The 23,957-nt window shown below is 43.0% G+C and overlaps 1 protein-coding gene across 1 annotated transcript in view; it reads right to left on the reverse strand.

Moving 5' to 3' along the window:
- Nucleotides 1–23,957, reverse strand: part of TG (thyroglobulin) — a 197,196-nt gene that overhangs the window by 114,587 nt on the left and 58,652 nt on the right. The window contains exons 27-34 of the mRNA XM_018563072.1: nt 20,318–20,515; nt 17,246–17,413; nt 15,753–15,872; nt 13,880–13,948; nt 10,438–10,575; nt 6,629–6,805; nt 5,283–5,394; nt 3,807–3,886 (exon numbers count right to left, since the gene is read on the reverse strand). Coding sequence (XP_018418574.1) covers nt 3,807–3,886; nt 5,283–5,394; nt 6,629–6,805; nt 10,438–10,575; nt 13,880–13,948; nt 15,753–15,872; nt 17,246–17,413; nt 20,318–20,515 — 1,062 coding nt within the window. The remainder of the gene's footprint in view (nt 1–3,806; nt 3,887–5,282; nt 5,395–6,628; nt 6,806–10,437; nt 10,576–13,879; nt 13,949–15,752; nt 15,873–17,245; nt 17,414–20,317; nt 20,516–23,957) is intronic.

Below are 23,957 nucleotides of genomic sequence, written 5' to 3' on the forward strand. Positions count from 1 at the left end.
GGAATACTGCAGTTGGTAATGGCCAGTGAGCTTTGTGTGTCTTCCGGACAAGACTGAACACCTAAACTGGCCAACGTCAAGCAGATTCTCTCCGGCCCTGGAAGAAAGTTTCTATATTGTATAAGAACAAAAGTTGCCATAGTCGTTTCTATATCATTTCAACATTCGTCACCAACTCATTTTAAAGTGACATTAAACTCAGGAGTTAAATCTTAAACATACATTCATGCACCTTAACTATTAACAAAACTGGACCTGTTTTGTGTATCACTCTGTCATTAGGGATGCACCGATACTGGTTTTCCAGTATCATAGTATTTGAGGTTGAATAAAGACATTAGTCCATCAAGTCCAACCTATTAGGATCTCATTCTAGGAGTACCTGTACCCCTGTATATTACGGTCCCTTAAGAAATCGTCCAAAAGTTTCTTGAACAATTCGAGTATGAGTACAGATATTTATATATCGGTACTCGCCGATACCGAGTACCGATACTGGTGCTTCCGCTAGTATGGAGCCGGCTTCCCGGGCAATCAGGGAGCTGGGCAGATCATTACCCGCCGCCCGGCTTCTTGTTTGCCCAGGAAGCCGGCTCCATGCTGTTTGACCAGGAAGTAGGCTTCCCAGCCAATCAGCATGGAGCCAGCTTCCTGGCCAATCAGCATGGAGCCGGGAGGTGGGTCATTACCTGCCACCCAGCTTCCTGATTGGCCAGAAAGCTGGCCTCAAGCTATTTGGCCGGCTCAATGCTGATTGGCTGGGAAGCCAGCTTTCCGGGCAATTAGCACGGAGCCGGCTTCCTGGCCAATAACATAACATGTGAGCACCATTTAGTGCAGTACTATAGTGAGCCCAGGCTGTGGGGGCGGATCCATGACAGCATGGGCTCAGAGGAAGTGCTGGCTGTCATTCAAACCAGAAAGCCGAAAAACTGAATGGCTGAGGTGAGCAGCTCTGGATTGAAGGTGAGAACTGCAGAATTTTTGTTACATTTAGTCATAAATAATTCACATTTTTACATTTAAATAATTAATTAATAATTGTTATATTTATTTATTTATGTATTTCTTCCTTCAATGGGTTCTTTATTTGTCATTTTTCTTTTTTGCCGGAGATATGCTTTAAACAGCTGCCTCTGCCGTGCCTAGCGCTCCTGTAGGTAAGCCTGTTATACAATAGTCTGGTGTATTGTGTACACGTCTAAGCACTGTGTTTTGGCAGCAGACTTCAGCGTATTACATATCTATCTTGTACTGATGGATTAGCAGCTAGTAAGCACATTGTTCAATGCTTTCCCGATGACTCAGTTAACACCCCGGAGCGGCGGAGACAGAGCGCATTGTACTGTGCAGCACACCTGTTTCCAAACACTGCTCTGCCTATCAAAAGATGTAAACCTGAGAAAGCTCGCTCGGAGCGAATATCACACAAAAGGTTCATTTTATGGCATCTCCGGCTCATTCAGGCCAGGCTGCATTTTTCTTCCAATTCAGAGAAATGCGGATCTAAAAAATGTCATCCGGGTTTATTAGTGAGATATGTAGTGGTGAACTCATTGTACTGGGGCCCCCGGGCCTTTCCTTGAATTCATGACTATGGATAAGCAGTAGACATGTAAGTTTCGTTTCGTTCCAAACTGAAATTAGAATTTATCCGAATTTCGGATACATTCAAGTTTCCAAATTCCAATACATCCGACTTCAAATGTATCCAAACTTTTTTTTCCGAATTTCTTTTATCGGCTTTTACATAGTTACATAGTATTTGAGGTTGAATTAAGACACAGGTCCATCGAGTTCAACCCATTGCGTGTATTGCTTTTTTTTTTTGGCATGTCTAATGACCAGTATGCACTAAAATGACCAGTATGCACTAAAATGACCAGTATGGACTAAAATGACCAGTATGGACTAAAATGACCAGTATGGACTAAAATGACCAGTATGGACTAAAATGACCAGTACAGACTAAGATGACCAGTACGGACTAAGATGACCAGTCCAGACTAAAATGACCAGTGCGAACTAAGATGACCAGTAAGGACTAAAAAGGTCAGTGCTGTCTAAGATGACCAATTTGGACTAAAATTACCAGTATGAACTAAGATGACCAGTATGGACTACAATGACTAGTACGGACTAAGGTGACCAGTCCAGATTAAAATGACCAGTGCGAACTATGATGACCAGTAAGGACTAAAAAGGCCAGTGAGGACTAAAAAGGCCAGTACAGACTAAGAAGAGCAGTCCAGACTAAAATGACCAGTGCGGACTAAGATGACCAGTATCGACTAAGATGACCAGTATAGACTAAGATGACCAGTATAGACTAAGATGACCAGTATGGACTAAAATGACCAGTAATTTTTTAAGCCTTTACATGTCAATTGTGCAGAGAATTGTGGCAATATGGCAAAATTTGGCAAAAAATGGCATTACTTGCTTAGAAATGGTGTTGCTACAAGATGACATTAATAACAAAAAAAAGTTTATTGTGTTTACTTAATAACAAATCAAATTGAATCTGTTAAATGTATAATTAATCACGTTTTGCCATACCTGGTCCTTAAAGTGACATTAAAGTCAAAAAAATGTTTCCCTCCCCCCAATGTTAATGTCAGCACTTACCTTTAATGATGTCTCTTAATCCGATCTTCTTCTTTACTGATGCTTTCATCTGTCCCTCCAGCGCTGCGGCGGGTGTCCGATCCAGCGCTGACTCCTCTGAGCTTGCTGGCACTTCCTGTCCCACGGTGTCTGCATGCGGGTGCACGTGTCCATAGACTTACCTTGTGTCTCTCCTCGCGCCCACCCCAAGATCCTCTGCGGCCGCCCAAGATTTTTCCCATTTTCGGACGGGAGCGCGCGGGGAATACACAGGTGAGTATTAACCCTTTTCAAAGCGGGTTTTTTTTTTTACACTTTTTGCATATATCTCCTGCTTGCTAGCACTAGATATATGCAAAAAAACCGTGAAGGTTTAATTATCCTTTAAGTGCCAAAAATGACCCGTTAATCCTACCAGGAACCTTGTGATCTGATAACATCCTGTGCTGATCCTTATCAGTCAGAATTGTTACCAGTTCTCTCAGGGGCGTCCCAAGGCCAAGTGTCACCCGGAGCGTGCGCGATGATGTCATCACGCATGCACGGCGATCTTATTGATGCCTGCCGGCGCCATCTTGGTGATGGCAGAGAGAGGAGGGGACATTCACCTGGCGGGATAAGGTATGCTGCCGGGTCCCCTAAAGTTCTCTAACTACTAAAGAACACTTCCCTGCAGTGTTTTTAAAGGGTATAACATGGGCAGATGTGCAAAATATTTTTTTTTTTTGCCCTGACTACTACTAAAGTAGTATTAAAGTCTCAAACCTTATTTCAGTAATGAATGCAGATGAAACAAATATACATCACCAGCAAAATATTTGTTTACATTTTTGCTCACGCACTTACAGCCATCATGTTTCCAAACAGCTCCAACTCTCTCAGCTCAGCTTCCCTGAATTTCCTGTCAAGATCACAAGGGACCGAGCAGACTATGGCAGCTGTCCATGGGGGAGCAAGGAGCAGGGAAGGGTGTTTGTGAAGACACACACACTCTTTACTAGCACACACAAGGGTGGCTCTATAGGACCATGCAAGGGAAAGGAGCCCCCCTAAGAAAGGATATCAGTGCCAGCATTCAGGGGACATTTGATTTTGCAGGAAACTAAAACTTTTAAATATCAAGGAGCAGCATCCATTGTAAATTATTTAGACTTTAATATCACTGTAATGCTAAACATGGAACCCCAGTTTAGACCTACCTTGTATCCCAGACCTTTGTATATATCCAAACCCTCTACAGCACGGGTCAGCATCACAGTGCAGCTCACACTGGAAAAATCTGAGAATGACACACACACAAATGAAAGTTATTTTAGTAGCAATGAGATTGTCTGACCAGTAGTATTATAATGTCATGAGAACAAAAAAGCCCAGAGACATGTACGTGTCACTCCACCAAAAACTGGCACCCCAGATAATGTTGGTGTGTGATAGGTGTCCATCCTTTACTGATAGGATGAAACCGGCCCTTCCTCTGTCTCCAGGGCCAGCCACTTCCTACATGTGTCTCTAGCACCAAGCTCTCCTCTGATTTAAAGTGCTGAAGTACGAAGATCAGCATGACAGCCAAGTAACTGGAATTTGGATGGGATGGAGAGGCTAGCGACGATACCTCCATGCCTCTCTCAGGACAGGCTTTCTTTTAAAGAGGAACTTTACCCTTATCTTCAAAATAACAACAGTCACCTTTAGAAATGTTTAGTGATGATAATCTACAAACAGATACGTCTAGATAATTGCCTGCTTTTTATTCTCTGCATACCTTAGTTTTCTTTTCCTCCCCAGTCTTCTCACAGTGGCCATTTTTACGAAGGGCAGATTAATCCATCTCCCTTTATTTCCTGGAGCTCTGGCACATGTGACTAGGACATGTGACCATGCACATCATCTCAGGGAAGGGAAATGCCTTTCCCTGAGATTACAGATGAGATTTCCCAGCAATACTCTGCTGATGTAACCTTCCCAGGATGCAACGCTTGAAAACATTACATCACTAATGCCCAAGAGGACCAGGAAGTAGAAAAACAATAATTGTAAGTAACAGAAAAATATGTTTGTTTAACTAATAAATGTAAAATGATTTCACATCACCATGCAGAGCTGCGTGCTGATGTGATTTTTAGTCAAAGGGGGTAAAGGTCCGCTTTAATGAGACCATACCAGGCCCTTCAGATCTGGTAGGAATTTTAACATTCCTACCAGACCCTTGATCCCTTGATTTCCTCTTCTGCAGACTGTAAAAAAAAAAAAAAAAGTTTTTCACAATGTCACTTTGTTGCAACGAATGAACGAAACGACAATTCATCGGGCGAATTTAGTCCGAATCCGAATCCCTAAACAAATTGAATTTTGGACCCGAAAAACTAAATAACGCAAAATCCGAGTCAAAACGTAACTAATTTTTTGCTAGTGCACATGTCTACTGGACAGCTTGGCCTGCTGAGGAAATTAGAAATGGATCTACTGGCAGGATTACCAATAGGTTAAACAATGTTACAGGGGGGACTCAGTAAAACAAAAACTGCAGTGCTGATGTTATTTTAACACTCTGCATCATATACAGTAAGTCATTTTTTTATTTTGCCCATAGTTATACTTTAATTATGAAACTATGCCAGTTTCAAGCACGTTTAAAGCACACTTGATTTTAAAGTGTCTGTGAGTTCATAACTTACCCTTTAGATACACTTTCCTCAGTCACTGTTATCCGGTTCCTCACAGTGATCTGTGCCAGCTTGCGGTACGGCACGGGTACGTAGAAGTTTTTTACTTTGTTACCAATTGTGTCTGCAGATAGGAAAAATACCAATTTTATATATATATATATATATATATATACACACACATATATATACTGTATGTGTATATATATACTGTATAATTTATTATAATTTATCTAGTCACTTATGTGCTAATTTCATGGAGTAGAAAATAGTCTGCAAGTCTGTCAGGCCAAAGAAAACCCAATCTCGGATGTCTATTGTGAAGTAGTTGCCCATTCCCTGGTGCCCAGTAGGTAGTATTTGTCCAGTCCCTGGTGCTTAGTAGGTAGTATCTGCCCAGTGCTTGGTGCCCAGTAGAAAGTATGCCAGCCAATCATTACAAATGGCCAATGGTAACTATTTGTCTCCGTTTTAGGTGCCCAGTGAAAAACATTTTTGCCTAGTCAGTTGTGCCCAATGGAAAGTATATGCCCAATCACCAATGCCAGTGAGAAGTATCCTGACCATTTGTAGGCACCCAGGAGGAAGTATTGTGTCCAGTGCCTGGTGCCTAGTGAAAATGATTGCGCCCATTGGGAATTATTTTGCCCAATCCTTGCAGCTCAGGAAGGGGGGGGGGGGATAGTTAAAGCTCTGGTGTCCCTTTAGGAGAACAATGCCCCTCCCTGTGCCTAGTGAAAAGTATTGTGCCCATTGGAAAGTATTTTGCCCAATCCTTGCAGCTCGGGAAGGGGGGGGGGAAGAAGAACAGTTAAAGCTCTAGTGCCCAATTAGGAGAACAATTCCCCTCCCTAGTTTAGTCCCCTGGAACCAATTAGAACTTTACTGTCCATTGAGCCCCAATGGGGGGGAGGGGTGCTACAAAGTTCTGAGACCCAGTGGGGAGTATTCCACAAAGTTCTGAGGCCCAGTGGGGCTATTTCATAATGTTATGAGGCCCAGTAGGGGGTATGCCACCAGTTCTGAGGCCCAGTGGGGGTATTTCACAATGTTCTGAGGCCCAGTGAGGGGTATGCAACCAAGTTCTGAGACCCAGTGGGGGTATTTCACAATGTTCTAACTTCTGAGGCCCAGTGGGGGGTATGCCACCAAGTTCTGAGGCCCAGTGGGGATATTTCACAATGTTCTGAGGCCCGGTGGGGTGTAAGCCACCAAGTTCTGATGCCCAGTGGGGGGTACGCCACCAAGTCCTGAGGCTCAGTGGAGGGTATGCCACCAAGTTCTATCTCTGTGCCAATCATCATTATCTGTATCATTGCACTCCCCCTGTCAGACAATGACCTGTGACTGATACAGACCTTTCCTGCGATACAATCTCTGGGGCTTATTGTTCAGTAGGATGTCACAATTAGCTGGAACGAGGTCAGTGTAGTTATTGCAATTCCATGTGTCCGGGTAAATGATACACGTAAAGAATTCTTTCATCGAGTCCCGTAATTCCACCAGACGACACCACGACTCTTGCTCCTTACAGCCTGCAAAGAAAGCAAAGTGGATTTCTCATTTCCAGTGAATGCAAAACCATTTACAGCCCAAAAAGAGCAATCCAATCCCACTGGAGGAACAACACCTAATTACTGCTGATTGAACTGTTTACACTGAAATATTAGATTCTGGCAATCCAAAAATTCACATACTAATCCTAGTATAAGTTACAATGGACATAGCGTGACTGCAAATGTGTCTTTCTCTGTCTAGTTTCCTCCATGGTATATGACGGCTCTACTCTAACATCTGAGACTCCCATTTTATAAACCCAGCTCTGTCACATATTTGAGACCTGCCTGACTTATCTGCTCCTCGTATAAAATAAAACACTACAAGAGCTGCGTTTTGTTCCTGCTCTGCCCTTTTTGTTCCATGTCAGAAGTCAGGACAGATACACCCCCAGCAAGCCTGATATAGACTTTCTACCGGTGTGTGAGGGATGAAGAGAACTGTTCTTAGTGTTTGTAGGGGGGCTACCCCATTCACTGCAAGGATGAAGTCCTCATTTTGGTCTAGGTTCAAAAACAAAAACAGTTATACTCACCCGATCCATGGAGCTGGCTTGCTCTTAGACCAGTCTCTGGAGTATCTCTCCCCCTCTGCTGCAGCAGTCTAAGGTCCCTGAGTCATCACTTCTATATTGTGTATAGTACGTGAGGACATGAAGGGACATAGCACCGCGGCAGCGGAGAAGAAGACAGGCTTCAGGGACTAGAGTAGCAGCCAGCCGCCTCCATGGTTCGGATGAGTATAACTTTTTATGGCAAAAAATGAGCACTTAACCCTTGCAGGGAGGCGGTAGTCCCACTGCAAGGGTTGAGAACACGTTTGCTTTAATATAAAGAAAGACTGCAGGCAGTGACAAAATGTAACCAAAGAGCCTCCATTTAATAATTGTTTGGATCTTTATTATTGTAATTTCTTTTGTATTATTTTTGTATTTTTTTGAAAACTTATTTTAGATCTTTTGTTTCCATTTCTATACGATATTTTACAAATAAATATTTAATACAAGGTTTACGCGTGACAAAGGATTCACAGAGCATTATGGATTTATATAACCACAGAGCACAGCAGAAGTTGCTCCCTTTCAGGTCCATTCTGTGAATGAATCATCATACAGTATGAATAGAGCAGCCAGTGGAACATAAGAATGGGAGGAAAGTTCCCCCTGACTCACTCAGCTGTGCACATTTGATCTTGAGTTATTGCCTGTGTTTTCTTGCTGTTTCTTTCTCTTTTTTGGCAAAGCAGTTAAACATGTGAGAAATAACCTAGAGCTCCCTCTGTTGGCTATAAATGTTACATTTTATTCAACGTGTCATATTAACCTGACAAGCGATGAAATGAAGCTTTAAAAAAGTTATTTATTTATTCCTGAACCTAATAAAGGTAAACATCTACAGTAATTATATATATATTGCATTTACATTTGTACAGCTCCTCACCTATGTCATGCTATAACATGTGTATGACTGTGAGAGACTGCATATGTAATATGATTTATTCATATAATGGATAAAAAAAAGAGAACTATGGGGCAAGTGTTTTCCCCAAAGTTCTCTTAAGGGTCACGGGAGGACATATCCTAGCCTCCTCCCATGACCCAAAGCTCAGTATATCGCGAGCTGTACTGAGACTGCCGCAGCCGGGACGGATCCCGACAATGCGGTCGAGATCCACCCAGCTGTGTGAGTGACAGCTGGCTCTGGCTAGCTAGAGGCAGAGCCAGCTGTACCCGCCCCCTCCCCCGTCCGTTCCGCCAGTCAGCGCTGGGGGATCAGAGGGCGGGAATCCCTGTGGGGAGCGGTGACTGTCAGTCACCGCTCTCTGCAGGGAGATGATTAGGAAGTGAGCGAGCAGCAGTATGCGTTCGCTCACTCCCCGATCTATTGAGCCGACGTGTGACAGTTTCATTGTCACCCGTCGGCTCGAACTATGAGGTGATGATTTTCACTCGCCTCATAATTCTCCTTTATATAATATCTATCTATCTATCTATCTATCTATCTATCTATCTATCTATCTATCTATCTATCTATCTATCTATCTCTCCATCTCCCTATCTCTCTATCTACCTACAGTAAACTCCCCGTTATCCGCATCCACGGGGATTGGTAGATTCCGGATAAATGTAGTTTCTGGTTGCTTGAGATTTACAATTAAAAATAGGTCTAACTAATGCCATACCCCATACTATAGCCAAAACCATACCCCATACTATACCATAACATAAACTCTGTATTGACTTCCTATTAATATTAAAATGCAGTAACAAAAAGCAAATTAAGATAAATAAACACACAATCATTTCCAGGATAATACAGGCCGCAGATCAGCAGAACAATGAGTACACCGGGAGATTTTTCTGGTTAGATGAGAGTTCTGGTTAGATGAGAGTTCTGGTTAGTTGAATACCGGATAACAGAGAGGTCTGTCTGTCTGTCTATCATATTGCTCATTAGATTCAAATATATTCAGCAACCTTTCATGCATTCCTGCCCTTTATCATGCTGTTTGGTAGTTACCTGTTTCCCACTTCCTGCTGGTTCCCGCTTGTGCTGTCCACTCTCATAAACTATATATATATATACATTTATTTATTTTTGTAACACACACAATTTATTTGACTCTACAATGAAAAAAAAAACTTGAATGCTGTACTTATTGTTACAATGCAAACCTAAAATCTTTTTCTTCAGTAAGTTTGGCATGAAGACAAGGCTGCTGCAAATTTCGAGGTGGTGCCTTAGTATTCTCAGACAGCAGCAGGAAATGCTGTTACTGGCAGGATCTTCATTTCATAAACCTTGTAACAGATTGATATGAAGTGATTTTCTTGAGAAAATAGTATACAGTTATTCATGGTGCCAAACCTACTGAAATCTAGGTTTAGGGTTTCCATACACTCTAAGGCCCGGTTCACACCTGGGCGTTTTGTAGTGCGTTCCTACGCTCTGCAAAACACTCAAACACTGAAATCCCATTATTTCCTATGGGTATGGTTCACACCTGGGCGTATTACAGGCCGTATGAACGCGCTACAAAACGTCCTACGCCAAAGGAAGTACAGGAGCTTCTTTGGGGCGTTTTTGTCGCGCGTTTCCATTGGGATACAGCCAAGTAGCCCTCGGAAACGCGCATTTGTCGCGCGTTTTTTACCGCGAATCGCGCAACACGAAACGCGCATATTCGATACGCCTAGGTGTGAACCCAGCTTTAGACGAGTAGCCAAACACTGGTCCTCCAGCTGTGGTGAAACGACAAATCCCATGATGCATATCTATCCGGGAGTAATGTCTGTGGCTGTGAGAATGTTGCAATGCCTCATGGGATTTGTAGTTCCACCACAGCTGGAGGACCAGTGTTTGGCTACCCCTGCTCTAAGAGGAATCTGTAAGCTTTTCAACATTTTTCAAGAGTGAACTTCTAATAAGAGGGCGAGAATGCTTTGTTTCAGTCAGTCAGCCCTGACTGGTTGAATTGCTCTGAGACAAAGGAGGAGTGATGTACAATTATTGTGCAGCAGCAGTTCTTATATAATAAGCAAATATGAAATCTACAATGTATATTACAAAATAAACTCTACAATCTTTATTACATGACCAGAGTAACTCACGTGATAGGCACCAGTTCTGTGCTTGTTCAGGTGTGTACCGATCTTTGGAGATCCAGTATTGGGTGTGTGCTAGTACAACGTCTTGGTTTATCACAACTTCACCATCGTTCACAGGAAGGAAAAAGCCCCGTACAGACTCTGCAGAGATATAGAACAGGTAGAGTCCTATTAAAACAGACATTGGGAGCGGCAGTAGAGCAGCAGATGGTCAGACACTGCGTGTACCCGCTCCAGGACAATGGTGTATGGAGGGTCCCACTGCCATTCAATTATATGCAAACTCATTGATTAAACTCTCTTGTGATATTAAACATGTTAGAGTTGAACTTTATTCTGCTATTTTGCCTTCCTGCTCTCCCCATCATCATGCTAACAACATTTGTAAAATAAACCCCTTACATTGTGATTACAGGCCTCATATTAGACCCAGTGACTTAATTGCTGGGTCTCTGTGCTATTCTAAGCAATGCAGGCAGATCATCAGAACTAGTGTCCCCACTGGAAGATTTCCCCTCTATTGTCCTGGTGACAACCCAAGATTTAGGATTTTCTTTCACTTTTAGTAAAAACAGTCACCAGAACAAATAGAGAGGGTGAATCTCCCTAACATGGACACAGACCACAATAAAAACCTGACAGGGGGTCTGATCCCTCTCCACTCTGGCTTCAGTTCCACTTTAACCTCTATGGAACCACCAGACATATATATACATCCTTATCCTGAAGTAGTTGTACCAAGATCATGGCTGCTGCTGCAGGTATCTTGGTATTATTTTTTTCTGCAGAGGATGCTTGTTAATTACCAGTGATCTGGGTGGCTGCACAGTTGCCCAGGTCACTCGTAGCAGCCTGTAAATGTGCTGCATTCCCCCTCCCCTTGCCGTGGTGTTCTGGGTGCCCTATTCCTCTGGGGGTCCCAGTGGCACAGCAAACAGGAGAGCAGGAGCAGCAGACCGATGAAAATCCTTTCCCCGATCTACTCTGTGATGAATGAAGAAGGGAGCGCTGTGCTCACATCGCTTCCAGCTTCAGAGCTGCCAGAAGCCGGCTGAAGTGCCAGTTACATGGGAGATCAAGAGCATTCCTGTGCTCGATCATCTGTATTGGAAGACAGGAGAGACATCAGGGGTCTAATAGACTTCTAATGTCTCCATAAAGAGAACCTGTCATCTCCAAACTCTACCAGATTTTAAAAAAAAGTAAAAAATTACTTTGGCCGTCGCTATCCCCAAGTATATTTAGCTAGCGCCAGCACAAAACATAGGGGGGTCCTAATTGCTTTTACTGGAGCGGCCCAATTTGTGTGTAGAGGTGAGATCAGGGACCCGGCGGGGAGATATCTCTTACTCTCTGGAGTATTACATGACACAGAAATCACTATCGTTACGTACTATGCCCCCAACACGAATCAATATCCATTCTTCACACACCTCTTACAAGTGATCGCACAACATCAAAAGGGCACATTGATACTCTGCGGAGACACCAACTCAGTACTGTTCCCCTTTCTCGATAGGTCGGATTCCTCCTCCTCCTCTAACACCCGCCCTCAAGCTCTACGCTCCCTCCTAGCGCGTAACTCACTCATTGACAGCTGGCGGGAAATGCACCCCACTGAACGTGATTATACTTTTTACTCTAACCCCCATAACTCCTTTTCTCGTATTGATCACATATTCCTAGCCCACCCTCTACTACCCTCACTCACCAAAGCCCGCATCCTCCCTATTTCCTGGTCTGACCACTCCGCAGTTCTGGTCACTCTCTCATCGCTCTTAGCTAGTGGGGCTACTCCGTCTTGGTCCTTTAACGATTCCCTTTTCAAAAAAAGTAAAAAATAATAATAAAATCAATAAAGAAAAAAAATAAAACTAACCCCACCATCCCTGTCATCTGCAATTTTTCCACATGTTGGTTACTGCCGCGAATGCCAGAGTGGGAACAATAATTTTGGGGCCATAATTCACTCTAAACTGATGAGCAGTAAAGGCTTTTAAGGTGTCGTCTATGGACAATTTTGAGTGCCATTTTTTGTCACCACTGTATTTATTTACTGGACATGATCCAAAATTGATTTTAGTGTTTTTTTTACCCTAAACATATTAATTTGATAAACATTTGCACTAACATTGTGAGACATAAAAAATAGCGCTCTCATTTTTTAAAAAAAAAATATATAATTGTTTGGGAGTTTTAAGTCATTTTCTATCAAAAATCCATATTTTAGCATGTGTGTGCAGAAATTAAAAAAATACTCTGGTACTAAGGTACTTAAAGTGACATTAAAGGAGAACTATGGGGTTAGGGCTTTTCCCCATAGTTCTCCTTAGGGTAACGGGAGGCCACAAACTAGCATGCTCCCATCACCCTAAGCTCAGTATACCGCGAGCTACAGCTCGTGGTATACTGAGACGCCGCAGCTGAAGCGGATCCCGACAATTATGTCTGGATCCGCCGAGCTGCGTGAGTGACAGATGGCTCTGCCTATCTAGAGGCAGAGCCAGCTGTGCCCGCCCCCTCCCCCGTCCGTTCCACCAGTCAGCGCTGGAGGATCAGAGCGGGGAGGTGGGAATCCAGCCCCTCCCCTGTCACGGCAAAGAGCTGTGACAGGATCGAGAGGTGAGCGACCGCCGGTATGTGTTCGTTCACCTTTCCGATCTACGGAGCCGACCTGTGACAGTTTCATTGTCACAGGTCGGCTAGAACTATGAGGTGAGTGAAAAGCACTCACCTCATAGTTCTCCTTTAAAGGCAACTTTTTCTTTCCTACCCCCAATGTTAATGTCAGAACTTACCTTAAATGATGTTTCTTAATCCGATCTTCTTCTTTCCTGTCGTTTTCATCTGTCCCTCCAGCGCTGCTTGCTGGCACTCCCTGTTCCACAGTGTCTGCATGCGGGTGCACGCGTCCGCAGACTTACCTTGCGTCCCTCCTCGCGTCCCGGCCGAAAAAGGGGAACTGCGCTCGCCCCAAGATGCTTTGCGGCCGCCCCTAGAATTTTCACATTTTCGGACGGGAGCGCACGGGGAAGACACAGTGGCTAACACTGTTAAGCGTTTTTGTTTTTTTAAACTTTTTGCATAGATCTACTGCTTGCTAGCAGTAGATCTGTGCAAAAAAAGCTGAGGGTTTAGAAACCCTTTAAGAGGCACTTTTTCTTTTTTTTTTGCTGTTGTGCTGCACGGTGAAATTTGAGGGCAATTTTAGTGAGATTTTGTTGAATGTGAAATTAAAAAAGTTTGCTGCAAAATTAGGTTTGCCAATATTAGGGTGCGGATCGTGTTTTGTTACTGGTGTTCAATTGCGAAAGCTCTGCGTCACCAATCAATATACCGATATTTGTTGATGTTTTGATTTGAATATTGAGAATGTATTAAATCTATTATTCCTTTATAGGTATTCAAAGAATTAAGATAATGATAGAAATAAAAACACAGGTACCTGTAATATCAGAAGCGTTCTGGGGAGCCCTCGCTGGACACTCTGCCTCGCTGCTCGCAGTCCTCACATCTACAACACAACAAAACAATTATTAGATCTATCTGTAAAAAATAAGTCAAGGCAACTAGACTTGCTGTATTTTTCTTGAAGACGTTTCACTGGTCGTCCAACCAGCTTTCTCAATTCTGAATTGAGAAAGCTGGTTGGATGACCAGTGAAATGTCTTCAAGAAAAATACAGCAGGTCCAGTTGCCTTGACTTATTTTTTACAGTTATACCATGACCTGGATGAATGAGAACCTTCACAGACAAATATTGGACCGTCCCCCAAGAAACAACAAATTAGCTTCTCATGAATATAGATTGTTTCCATTTTCATGGAGCACATTTGTAAATTAACGGGTCGACACTCTATTATGGGGTCTGTTCTTAATAAAAAGTAGTTGTTTTCCGGTACTCGCCGATACCCGAAGTCCCATTGAGGAATCCGGGTGGAGTGTAAGGATTCCCCACCCGGCTTCCTGATTAGCTGGGAAGCCAGCTCTATGCTTCCTCATCACCTGGTGACAAGGAAGCATAGAGCCGGCTTTCTGGCCAATCAGGAAGCCAGGGGGCGGGTAATGACTTGCCGCCCAGTTTCCAGATTGGCCAGCTTCCCGACCGATCAGGAAGCCAGATGGCGGGTCATTACATGCCGCCCGACTTCCTGATTGGCCGGGAAGCCGGCTCCATGCTCCCTCGTCCCCCAAGAAAAGTGGGCAGGACCGTCGAGAATTCTTAGGTGGACAGGAACATTTGGGAATTACGGCCAGGAGATCTCAGACCTGGTTCACAATGAGCGTTTTGTAGCACTTTTTCTGATCTCAAAAAAATCCCATTTATTTCTATGGCCCTGTTCACATCTGAGCGTTTTGTCGCAATAAGCAGAATGCCTGTCGCCGGAAAAGGTACAGGAGCTTTTTTTCGCATATTACAGCTTGTTTTGGCCCCATAGACTGAAAAGGAATTGCTTGAAAATGCCCGTTTGCTGTGTTTTTGCGTGTTGTTATGCGCTTTTTCTCATTAACATCAATGAGCTACAATCTGCTCACAAAAAAACGTGCTTTTTGCAGAATGCGCATAAAACACACATAAAAACTTGCAAAAAACGCTCAAAAACGTGCATCAAAAACGTGTGTTATAACGCTGTCGCCAAGGTGTAAAGCAGGCCTCAGTGTTGCAGTGTCAAATATACACTGCCTGGCCCAAAAAAAAGTCACCACCTGGATTTCAGGCAGTGTTATGATCTGGGGTTACTTCAATAGTTCAGGTCTAGGTTCAGCAACGTTATATGCCTAAAAAATGAGGACAGCTGCTACCTGAATACATTGAATGATCAGGTTTTTCCATCAATGGTTTTTTTCTTCTCTGATGGTACATTGGGCATATTCCAAGATGACAATGTCAGGATTCATCGGGCTCAGATTGTGAAAGAGTGGTTCAGGGAGCATGAGACATCATTGTCACACATGGATTGGCCACCACAGAGTCCAGACCTTAACCCCATTGGGAATCTTTGAGATGTGCTGGAGAAGACTTTACACAGTGCTCCGACTCTCCCATCAATAAAGTAAATATTGTGACATTGCATCAGCTTATCGAAACGATGAGGATGTGAGTGTGTGCCGTAATCAAAGCTGACGGAGGTCCAACTAAATATTAGTGTGTGACTTTTTTTGGGTCAGGCAGCGTATATAAGAAGCCAGGGGCTGACCCAGACCAACAGGCTCCACTATTGACAAAAATGTAACTTTTGAATGAGCTAACCCTTTCATTTAAGCAATTGAATTTAAATAGTGACTAGAAGTTATGGCGGGAGCTCTCTATAAATCACCTGTGCGTAAGAAGACATTCTGAAAACCAGTGAAAAGTGACTGAATCTCTTCTTTGATGTCCTCAGTCAGCTCTGTGCTGTACTCCACCATTCCGACACTCTGAGACAACAACGAGTAGCCTACAAAGAGAAGAATTGTCATTCATATGTCCGTCTCCCACACCAAAGAGCTACTCACTATTTATTAAAAAGACTATTCTACTAGCAAGAAATACAATATAATTTTTCATAGAAGATACAGTATATTATAGGGCAATGCCGTTTAGGAAAATTATAGTACCACAGTTTGCGCGTTTAAAGTAGAGCTGAAGCCAAAACTTTTTTCATTTTGGATAGGGTAAGGGAGGGTTATAACCCTTGTCAGCTTTTTTATCCATATGGGAGGGGAATCTCAGTAACGGGGCCACAGACCTGTTACGGGCTGTAGTTTCTCTCCACTTGATCGACTTTAATGGTTCTCTAAAAATTGTCCTGTGATTTGCAATTAAAGTGCAACTGAAGCCAAAAAAGTTTTCTTGTTTTGGATCGAGTGGAGAGGAACTAGAGCCCTTATCAGATTTGTATTGCTGTCTGTGTCCCTGTTAGGGAGATTCACCCTCTCTATTTGTCCTGATATCAATTTTTGCTGAAAGTGAAAGAGTGAAAAACTCCTTGAGCTCCAGTTAAGGGACTTTGTCTAGGCTTACAAGATGTCCTCAGTCTGCTGCAGGCAGGAGGAAGCTAACGCTATACATGTCCCATTGGACCCCTGGCCTCAGTGGCATTCCCCCTCTCCACCTTGCCTCTGAGTGCCGCCTGACGCCGCCACCTCAAGTGGCCTCATGGGAGTGAGGGAGGGAGGCATGCCTCCCATGCCTCTGCTTTCGTGACCCTGATGGATCTGTTCTTCTGGAGAGAAAAGCAGATAAAGTCATAGTCAGGGGAAGTTATGTGATCTCTGTGAGAGGTAATAAATACCTGGAAGTGTTACACTTACACATTACTCAGCATGTATGTGCTTTTGCATGAAAAGTGATATCTGATGCTAGATTCAGGTAAGTCTCAATGTTGGTATACCATAATGTTGGTATACCTCCCCTAATTTCATGCCGAGTTGTTGTGCCACTCCACATGCTCCTATGGAGACAGTAGAGGACCGATGACAATGCTGACTGCGTAAAGTCAAGAGATGCCAGCCCCAGAAAGAGAAAGAAAGCTGGTATTTAGGGAGGGGAGTTCTTTTTTGGGAGTAATGTGTAAGTGTAACACTTCCAGGTATTTATTACCACTCACAGAGATCACATAACTTCCCCCGACTATGACTTTATCTGCTTTTATCTCCAGAAGAACAGAGCCATCTTTGTTCAGGCATCACCCAGGGTCACCACAACTTTTTGTGGGACCCTGAGGACTTCTAACAACTCAGCAAGTGACAAGTCAGTCCAATCCATCCAACATGTCAGGTGGACTTTTAACCTTTCAGCCATAAAATGAGTTCAAACTTAATAACTTACTTCCAGTGAACTCTTGTCCTCCTAAGAAGAATGAGAACATTTTCTTCTGCTTGTTAGATGCGACCCCTCTGCAGATTCCCTCTCCGCCCAACCGCGACGTGCTACTCCAGTCATTCTTATTACACAGCAAGACATCAGGAGACCTTAGCAATCCGCACACAATGGTACCTACATCATAAAGCAGAAATTATTTACAACGATGGACAAACAGGTGGTCTACCAGTATTTAAAGAAGGCACTGGTGATGTAGCCCTAGTAGGAGGGAAGCAGGAAGGCACTGGCTACATCGCCATAGGAAAACCAAGAAGCTCAACAAATAAATAACCCTACATATGACTATAAAGTGATTACTATATAGCATGCAGATAAATAGTTGGGGGGTGGGGGGTGGGGGTATGCTTTCATGACCATGGTTTTGTATAGGATGTCCAACAAGCCCAAATAGGTGTAAGGATCAGGTGTCCACAAGTTAACCTTTGACCATACAATGTATCAAACTGTAATTACCATCCTTTAAAGTGAATACACATTCTCCGTGTGATTACTATGTGTTCTGAACCTGACTGCAGTCTAATTCATTCAGTATTTGTATCTACTTCAAAAGCACTATGGAATTCACATATATCCTGCTAATACATACAATTCATATCAATAAACTTCCTGTTCTATACCATAAGGGGAGCAGATGATACTCTATTATTCCTATAAATCCCATTTCTCTATTAGGGATCCAAGTTTTATATTAGTTTGTACATGTTTTGGGGACACTCCATAATCAGTAGCGCTTAATTATTTTCCTAACTGTGTTTTAATTAAGCAATTTACACACATCATCTGCACCCCTCATGTGACACCATTGGATTCCCAAGAATGTATCAGTATAGGTATTGATCTAGAACAATGAAGACCAGTCCACATTGGAAGTCTCTGCAGTCTACTGGTTTTTAAATTGAATTCAAGTGTTCTATTGTTCTGTTCATGCAGTTGTTTTTGTAGCTTTTCTGTGGCCATTTTATATAGCCCTTTACTTATCATTATTCAGATGAATTTATTTGTTGGCTTACAATAATAGGTAACAAAACTTTTGCAGATGTAATACCATAGATACTGGGAACATAATAAGGGTTAGCAGTTGCAGCGCCAGATGACAAACTAGGGATGAGAGGAGTCATTTCTCCAAATTTGGCTACAAGATTACCATTTTTAGCTTTGACAAAATGTCATTGAAATTTTGGCAAAATGTAATTGTTTAGATGAAATTTGCATAAAAAATGACATGGTGATCACATAGCCTTGTTTATCAACAAAGTGACAGTTGGCTCTGTAACTCTTTCTAGATGCACCTAGAAACAAATGCCTTTCTTAAAGCTGCATTGACCGTTTTTATTAATTACTTTATCATATTTCAAATTTTTTTGCATTTTTTTCACAGTTCTACTTTTATCACAAGGGAACTGTTTACCTGGTTGCTGTGATGAGGCTCTCCAGATTCATGCAGAAGAGCTACCTAACCTAAGCCATCAGGCCCAAGCAGTGATTACACCTACTTCTCTGAAAAACTCAAGAAAGATACAAATCCATCCCTTCATTTGCCATTTGCTTTTCTGATAAGGTTCTGCCAGCTCTAAACCCAAAAGTGCCCAGCGCTGATCACTTCCAGGTTAATTTTCAGTACAGGTGCTCTGGGAGTGAATATTCTCTGATCTCCTCCACTCACTTGGCATCCTGAATTCTCTTGTGCCATTTCCAGCTCACCTTGCTCTTCTGTGGCCTGGAGTGGAAGGGACGGGCACTGCGAGAGGAGGGATAGCTCAAATTTACAGCCACTCAAAACACTTCTACATAGATGGCAGAGATCAGCAAGATTTACAGAAACAACCCCAACAAATGAATAATCAGAAAGCAGTAGCACACGTGGGTTTGCTTTCAATCTCACCGCCCACAGTTACAGTGGTGGCAGTGAAAGGGTTTATCATGCTGATCACTTAATTGTTGACCACTCAGAGTGCTTGGGTCCCCTGCAGCACTCTGCAACCCACGTCTGAAGATCAAGCCTCCAGTGCATGCTGCAGCTGGAGCAAGGACTATAAAGGACATCCCCCAGGATGGGGAACTTGGTTCCCAGCTAAATCCAGTTGAGAATGTGTATAAAAAAAATGTTGTATCTGTCAAAGGAATTATATTTCTCTGAATACAGCCTTAGAATCCAGAGATCCCTGATAAGCAGGCAGCACTGTAATGTTAGTGACCTCACTTTTCTCACTGCATTTAATCAATGCAGCTTGGACACCATCCGGCCCCTAGCCACCGGCCCCTAGCCACCGACCTCTAGCCTGTTATTAGGCAAGAAAGAAGAAGCACACTGATGAGGTAATCACTTTGCTTTTCTCTCCTATAAGTTAGCACTTCTGCCTTGCAGAACTGGAGGTCCCTGGTTCGCATCCTAGAGAAGGACACGATCTGCAAGGAGTTTGTATGTTCTCCCTGTGCTTGCGTGGGTTTTCTTCGGGTACTCTGGTTTCCTCCCACACTCCAAAGAAATGCTGACTGTTTAATTATCTCCAGTCTAAATTGGCCCTTGTGTGTGATAGTGACCTTAGATCGTAAGCTCCTTGAGGGCAGGGACTAGCTAAAGCTAAAATAAATAGAGCCTGATTGGCTAAGAGCACTGTCCCTCCCTCTCACTGTGTACTGCAATACAGGAGAATTATTATAAAGACAGATTTAGGCATTTATGCCATTTAAAAATGCAGTCAGTTAATTTTTATTCATAACTGGATTGTATTGTATGTTTAATATCAACCTGGAGTTTATATTTAAGAAGTTAATATATGTGAATATAGTTCACAAGGACACTTTGTTCTAGCGGGTGAATCCCTAAATACTGTATATACTTATCTTTTATCATAATATCTTCAGGCAAAGCGGGAAATACATTTGATAAGCCAATACAAAACCCAATCATGATGTGGAGTGTACACTCAGATTAGTAAAAGACTAATGAATTGGTCGCTGCAATGTTCAGCACGTTGTACATTATTAAGTCATATACCTTTGATCTGGTGCTGTTACCTTTATTTAATATAATCTTGCTCAGTATGAAGCCAGTGCAGCAGGCGTCCTGTCCACACATCTGACGACAGAGATAATACCCATCTGTTAAACTTGCTCCTCCTCCTGGGAAAAGAGCTGCGCTATACACACCAGAAGCAGCATTCCCAAAGTCAGTGCCCTTAAAGTCTTTGTGACCGGTGGTGGGAAATTCTTCTCCTGTGAGAAATAAATAGATGAAATCAATTTCTTGTCTGGGTGTCACATTTTATTTGTACCATGTATTTGATCTGTTTGATGTATAACTCTTCAGCCCAGAGTAAAGCTGGGTGAATGCCATTAGCAAGGCGCTACCCCAACAAGATGGCATTGAGGAGCATGGGAATTTGCTCCTCAGCATCATCTAGTGGTGGCAGTGCTGTGCGAATGGCATTTGCCCAGCTATACACTGGACAGAAGATTCATAATCAGCCCTTAGGTGTAATTTATAAAAAGGAATGGTTGAAAGGAAGTTTGTGTTATCCAACCAAATGAAATCTTCTGTTCTTTCTAAAATGCGTAGGTGGAATCCAGCTGGTTGGCATGATCAACAAAAACACTACCATTCCTTTCTGGTAGCTACAGTAGATACAGGGGAGACAACTCTTCATTGGGCCCAACCGTGACTGCTCCCACCCTTCATGTACAGCAGTGTGTACCTACAAAATGATCAGATCAGTTCACCTGAATGAGGTAAAGTGTATGCACTGCAAGGGTTAAATGCTTGTTAAGTCTAGAGGTGAAGGCGGGGTGTCCATAGGGTGGGGTTGCTGGATGGTGCACAATCAGTGGTGGAGTGGTGCTGGTGGACAGTGACGCCGCTAAGAGCCAGGCAGGGAGATGAGTAAGGGCTCTGCATCTCCCTGCCCACCTCTTAGCAACCTGGGACACTCTGGCTGGTGTCCCGCTGAGCTCCTGGCAACCAATAACATCACTGGTTGCCAGGAGCTGGGCAGGACACCGGCAAGTGTGTCCAAGGTTGCTTAGACCTGGGAGGAGAGACATGTATGGCCTTTATATATCTCCCTGCCCAGCTCTTAGCAACCTGGGGTGCTCTGGCTGCACTGCAAACATTGTGCAGCAGAGCGGTCATGGTGCTCTGCCTGGAGCCCCCCACATGACCCATGGAGATGCTGCCTCATTAAATGGATGGCCCTGGGTGGAGAAATAAGTTGTAATACTTGCCTCATTCTTCCTTGTTCCAGCAGCTTTTCTCAATGCTGTGCGACCTTTCTACTGTTCTACTGTGTCTCCTGAAGCCTCTTCTCATTGGCAATCTGACATCATCACATATTGCACTGTACTTCAGTCTTGAATTGTACGTGAGGATGTCAAAGGTCTGCCCATAACCCAGAGTGCCAGAGAGAAGAGGAGAGCACTGGCTGCTGGGGTGCTTGAAATAAAGTAAGTATTGCAGCCTATTTCTAGCCACCATTTAACTCTTGCATTGGTGAAGGACATTACAAGGGGGGGGGGTTGAGAACTTTAACACCACAGATTTTTTTCAGTCTGTGTCTCATTGGGGAGATTTCCCTCCACGTCCTCTTATTGGGTACACAGCAGGAAGTAATAAGGCCGGATGGATATGCCCTCTTGCCCTCACCTTCTGTTCCTGTGAAAACTCTATAGTTTTGGATTTCCCTCACTTTCTGTACAGGAGACAACAGTCACGACAATTTGGGGGGGTTAAACTCCGCTGTGAGGACACAGACAATGATAATACGAGACAGAGGTCCCAAACTTACCACATTCTAACCAAAAAACCTGATGCAACCTGATTTGCAGATATTGCTGGGCAAACCAATACACACACACATATCTGTTTACAGTGCTGAAATTGGGGGATCCCAAGCACTTTTTTTAAACTGTTGCTGGCTCCAGTTTACATATATGTGGCAACATGGCAGAAGGCTGCCAAATATATGCCATATATGTGTAAAACCAGTCCCACTCTTTTGTGCTGTCACAGACAATTCACAGTCACAGCTTACAATCAGAAGCCAGTAGCATGGCCTCCCAATTACATTGGGAGTCCGACTCACAGTCAATCATGTTGATCACATGATCGGGAAGGCCAGGAACAGCATCCGTTATATTGGTCTGTAGTGGGAGTTTGATATTAAGCCATGTATTTCATATTGATGATAATCAGCATACACACTATTATTAGGTTACTGAAAGTTTTAGCCCTGCTGAGCATTTCACATATAATAGATACGATTTAGATGAATCCTCTACTTTCACATGAGTAATGTACCGTAGGGAATAATGAGTAAGTTAACTGATAAGTCCTGCTTTTATATCATGCACAATTAATAGTGTCCTGATCTATAGTGGAAACATCATATATACATGTAATACATAAATGTAATTGTATTAATAAGCAATATGTGGAACATTTAGCTATTTAGAGCAAGGTAACTAGAGTCCTTGTAGGACATTTGGGTTTGTATATTGAGGTAACTAGAGTTCATGTAGAACATTTAGGCCTTATAGGTTGAGGTATCAAGAGTTCAATGACAGAAAGTCTTAAACATGTTTCTGACCTTGGCTTAAGAAACGATAGGTTGCATGCCAGGATAGCTGTCCTCTAACATTAATGTGAGGGAGTCTTATCAAGACAGGAAGACCCATCTAATGTTCTTGGCACCATATAATATAAGTACTGGGTGGAATTATTATCTGTTTTTTTGGAGGTAACTCAAGGTAACACATATGGTTCTATTGCTGAAATCAGTATAAAAAGGGCCTGCAAGTTCATATTCCTTGAACTTGTCTGAATTGCTGCCAAATAAAGCTGCTTCTTGAGGATCTGCCTGGTGTCGATCCTCTACTTATTCTACTTATCCTTTGTGGCATCCCCAGTATTTAAAATCTCTGCTGTTCAACTATCCCATATAAGAATTATAGGAACAGTCTGCTTCCCTATTTATTAAACTCTGCAAAACCCAAATACTACTGTAACTCCCTTCTTGTGGGCCTAACACTACACAGGATACCCCCCCCTTCAATCATGAATGTGATGTCCGTAAAAAATAAGTCAAGGCAACTGTATTTTTCTACAGTTGCCTTGATTTATTTTTTACAGATATATTACATGACCTGGATGAATCAGAACCTTCACAGACATATCATGAATGCTGCTGCCAGACTCACCGACCATCCACCTTACCGACCATTCAATATCTACCACCCCCCTCTGCCATTCTCTCCACTGAGGCTCACTTGCTCAACAAATACAATTAAAAATACTAACAACAACATACAAATCCATCTATACAACTGCCTCCAGTTACATCACCAACCTCATCTCAAAATATAACCCAAACTGTCCTCACCGCTCCTCTCAAGACCTCCTGCTCTCCAGCTCTCATATCACCTCCTCCCATGCTCGCCTCCAGTACTTCTTCAGAGCCTCTCCCATCCTCTGTAACTACCTTCCCCCTTCTGTCCGCTTATCTTCAAATTTGTCCACTTTAGACGATCCTTAAAAACTCATCTCTTCAGGGAAGCCTGTCCCACCTCAACATGATAACTGTCCTTTTACTTCTTCCATTAACTCATCCAAAACAATGTATTATCTTTTGTATCACTTGCCTCTTCTTTTATATTGTAAGCTCTG

The sequence above is a fragment of the Nanorana parkeri genome, unplaced genomic scaffold, assembly GCF_000935625.1.
Source record: "Nanorana parkeri isolate BGI_ZX_2015 unplaced genomic scaffold, ASM93562v1 scaffold629, whole genome shotgun sequence".
NCBI classification, from domain to species: domain Eukaryota; kingdom Metazoa; phylum Chordata; class Amphibia; order Anura; family Dicroglossidae; genus Nanorana; species Nanorana parkeri.